This window comes from Cynoglossus semilaevis, chromosome 15, assembly GCF_000523025.1.
Source record: "Cynoglossus semilaevis isolate Cse_v1.0 chromosome 15, Cse_v1.0, whole genome shotgun sequence".
NCBI lineage: Eukaryota > Metazoa > Chordata > Actinopteri > Pleuronectiformes > Cynoglossidae > Cynoglossus > Cynoglossus semilaevis.
In genome coordinates, this window is record NC_024321.1 from 3105512 (window position 1) to 3109729 (window position 4218).

A 4218-nucleotide genomic window follows, 5' to 3' on the forward strand; every position below is an offset into this window, starting at 1 on the left:
CCCTCGCCCCCCACCAACACTTCCACTGAGCCAAAACTGAGGCGGGCCAATCCAAGAGCACTAACTTTACCTCAAAGGAATAAAACAGAGATATGACATGACGGGCTGACTGAGAGCTGGGAAATCAACCTGTTCCTGATGAAATCTGAACATTTTCCAGCACAAAAATATGTATATTTAATTGTAAGAAATTACTTTTCAAGATTTTATTGGAAAAAACGTACTCATGTTTTTCAATCTGTGTTATAAAAAATTATAAAATATTTTGTTAATGTTTATTGTGAGCGACTATATTCAAATATATGTGAGCGACTATATTCAAATATATGCGACTATATTCAAATATATGCCAAAAAAAATTCAAAATTTTATAATGTAAGATCTATCTTACAAAATCTACCAAGGTTTTTGCCTGGGAAGACATCTTAAGTAAATTTTTAAAAAAATCTTAAATAAATGTCCCTAATGGTTTAACAGGTCTGAATTTCTGTCCCTGTGTATTATTTATATATAAGTATTTTTTTTTATTGTTTCTAAAAAACATTTGTAACTTTGTTGCTGACAGTTTCTTCCTTGAAATTTCACTTCTTGAAATGAAATTGCTTCAACTTTGGTTTCAAATATTGACCTTCTACCTCGTAGTATAATCTGTCATTATGTCATTATTACAGTTGAATATTTCCAACATTGATTTAAATGTTCATAAAAATAAGATTCCTTTTCAAATATTTTCTGACTTAATTTTTGCACTGTAGTTGGAACTACACATTTGAATTCACAAATAGCAAAATAGAAAGTAGGATATTTAATTTGGCCTTGATCTTATTCTGTTGCTCTGAAAGCAGCAAGCAGCGATAGATAGATAGATAGATAGATAGATAGATAGATAGATAGATAGATAGATAGATAGATAGATAGATAGATAGATAGATAGATAGATAGATAGAGAGATAGATAGATAGAGAGAGAGAGAGAGAGAGAGAGAGAGATCATTTGGCTCATTTCACATAAAGTTAATATCACAATAAAAAAAAAAAAAATTTGGCTAATTTCACATAAAGTTAATATCACAATAGGTGTCACAATGCCTACAACCGTTGAGGTCTATTTCCTGAGTGAAGCCACTGCTGCTGCATTAGCTACAAGTGACTCAGTATTACAGGTGTCCTCTGTTAGGACTGAGACTACAGCAGCTTCAAAGCCTGATCTGACAGACGTTGAGACGAGATCTGATCTGCCGTCTCTCTCTCTCTCTCTCTCTCTCTCTCTCTCCTCCATCACTCCTTTCTCCTCTGACTCTTGTTCTCCGTGCGTTCTGCTTGTCCTTGTGTGCCTCTCTGTTCTATTCAGAGCAGCAGTGCTCTCTAATAACCACATTCAGCAGCCGAGCCTGTCATCTCCACACAGCAGAAAGACTTAATTACCAAAATGCAGTGAATGTGCCAAGTCAAGGCAAATCTTAATCAACCTGTGCTGCCTTCTTTGTCCACACGAGGAGCAGTTGATCCGTAACACTGTGGCCAATAATAATAATAATAATAATAATAAAAGACAGCTGTTGCACAAAAAAAAAAGAAAAGAAATGTGCATGTGTGAGTGTGAACCTTTCCCAACAGAACACACAGATGACGGTCGCACCTCTGGAGCGCAGTGACAAATGAGCAGCTTCAACAACGTAGACGTATACGAGATAGACAGACACACACACACACACACTGCTACACTCAGACAATCGGATTCACAGCTGGATCAAACACACAAGAGCATTATCATCTCTCTATATGCAAACACACACACACACACACACACACACACACACCTGGTGCAGAGAAATGCAATAACCACAGCAGGTGGCAGAAAGACTTTTTTTCCCGTCAGTCCTTGTCTTTTGGTGTGTGTGTGTGTGTGTGTGTGTGAATGCACTACAAGTCAAGGACAACACATTCACTACACATTCACTGGAGGCTGAACAGGTTTGTCCTCGCCACCGACGCACGCTCACTATCAGTAGTATTTCAGTGTGACGGAGGATTCACATGGAAACTATCCAAAGAAAGACCTTTTAGCTTTGACTTTCTATCTGGAGACAGAGACAGAGACGGCAGGAGCAGATGGGAACAGACGGAAGGAAGGAAGGAAAAGTAGAAGGAGGAGGAAGAAGGGGAGATGATGAGGAACAATGAGCGGCAACATTAGAGGAGAGAGAGAAAGAGGTTTGAGGTGCACTTAGAGGATGGAGAAGCACAAAAGGGAGAGTGAGGAAGGAGAGAACGGCGCAGGAGAGACTGTGGCTCCACAGACGGCACATGGAGCAGGGGAGGAGGAGGAGGAGGAGGAGGAGGAGAGAGGGAGAGCAGAAGCGGGGTTTTTCCCCTCTACTTACAGTATCTCCAGATCGCGCAGTGCTCGGAACGCTCCATCTTCGATGCAGCTGATGTGGTTGCTGTCCAGTTGCCTGCACCACACACACAGAGACACACACACAGACGAGGAGACAGAGATGAGAGGGAATCAGACGTAAGTCAGCAAGGTCCTCATCTGGGGGAGGGACTAACAAAAGACAGGGGGTCCGTAAAAGAGTGTGAGTGAGAGGGGGAGTGTGTGAGGTGATAACTCTGATCGCAGGTAGGACTCTCTGGCATCAACTCACTTTCTCTCTCTCTCTTCCTCTCTCTCTCTCTTTCTCTCTCTCTCACACACACACACACTGACACACACTGACACACACTAACACACTGACACACTCAAGGGGAAACCCAGCTCAGGTTAAGTCTCTCACCTCAGCGCTGATGTGAGCAGCCCCGAGGAGAGGAGCTCAGGAAAAGAGGAGTGCAAAGGGAGAGGAGCCCAGTGTGCTGAAGTGGCCTGTCTGGCATCAGCCTATCACCTCCCTTCCTCACCGTACGCCCAGCACACACTGGCCACCAGGAGAGAGAGGAGCGAGAGAGGTAGACGCACTGAAGAAGAGAGCGAGCAAGCCATAGCTACTAAAGCCCACCCTGCTTGTCTCTTCTGTAAATATTAATTGCATTTTCTTCTCTCCAACCCCCTCCTCCTCCTGCTCATGCCCTCTCTCTTTTATTCTTCTTTCCCCTCTCTCTCTCTCTCTCTCTCTCTCTGTAGTCCAAGAGGGAGTAATTTCATTACATTAGGCCAGCCAATCCATTAAGGGCCTTTTACCGGCTCTGTCACTGAAACAATTTCATTAAAAGGAAAGCCTCCGTAAATCAAACTACAGTCACGACTCTCCTGCTTTCTGCCCTCGTCTCGTTCCTTTTCTTTTTCCCGTCTTTCCTCTCTTTCTCCTTCTTTCCCTCCTCTTCCTCCTCTTCTCCCCGCTCCACCAGACTCCCAGATGCACCATGTACCCCCTCCTCCATCATCCATCCTCCGTGTTTACTCAAAGTTGCTCAGGTCTTGGTATTCGACCCGTCAACATCCATCCCTCCATCCACGCATGAACCCGACAACCTCTGAAACCTCCACTCTTCCTTCTCTCCTCCCTCCCTCCCTCCCTCCCTTGCTTCACATCCATTTATCTCTCCCTCCCCCGTCTCCTCTGCTCCTCTTCTGTCTTCCACCTTTTCTCCTGCAGAGGAGCAGATGGATGTGTTGCAGATGCAAAGGCACAAAGGGCAGACATTTAAAAAAAAAAAAAGTATCACCTGGTTTGATTTCATAACTGAATGAGAAAGGATGAGTGTCATTTAGCCTGATGAACACACACACACACACACACACACACACACAGACAGCTTGAGCCTGGCCAGGTTACCGTCTGCCGTCCAGACACTGAGATGAAAACGTATCACTTCACGATGACGCTCTCCTCCTCGTTCTCTTTATCTTTTTCACTCAGCCTCTTTATCACTATTCCTATTTTTTTCTTTCCTCCCTTGTTTTGAAGCATCCATCCACCTCGTCGTCCGTGTATCTTCCTCTCACCATTCATAATCCATTTTTCTTTCCTCCCCCGGTGCCCTCTCATCTGTGACTCCCCTTCACCCTCTCCCCTCTCGCTGCTCCATTTTCCATTTTTAATCTACGTCTTCATCCTGTTTTGTTTGTATATTGACCTTTTAAATCAGTTTTTTCCCTCCTCTTCCTCACCTACTGTAGTCCTGGTGTTCAGGACCCACCAGCACCTGTTGTATCAGTCATCAGGACAGCGCTCCCCAGTGGGGGAGCGGGGGGGGGGGGGGGGGGGGTTGTCGTGGG

The 4218-nt window shown here is 44.3% G+C and overlaps 1 protein-coding gene across 1 annotated transcript in view; it reads right to left on the bottom strand.

Moving 5' to 3' along the window:
• The window catches only part of slit3 (slit homolog 3 (Drosophila)), a 232868-nt gene that overhangs the window by 86385 nt on the left and 142265 nt on the right, over positions 1-4218 (bottom strand). The window contains exon 6 of the mRNA XM_008326546.3: positions 2384-2455. Coding sequence (XP_008324768.2) covers positions 2384-2455 — 72 coding nt within the window. The remainder of the gene's footprint in view (positions 1-2383; positions 2456-4218) is intronic.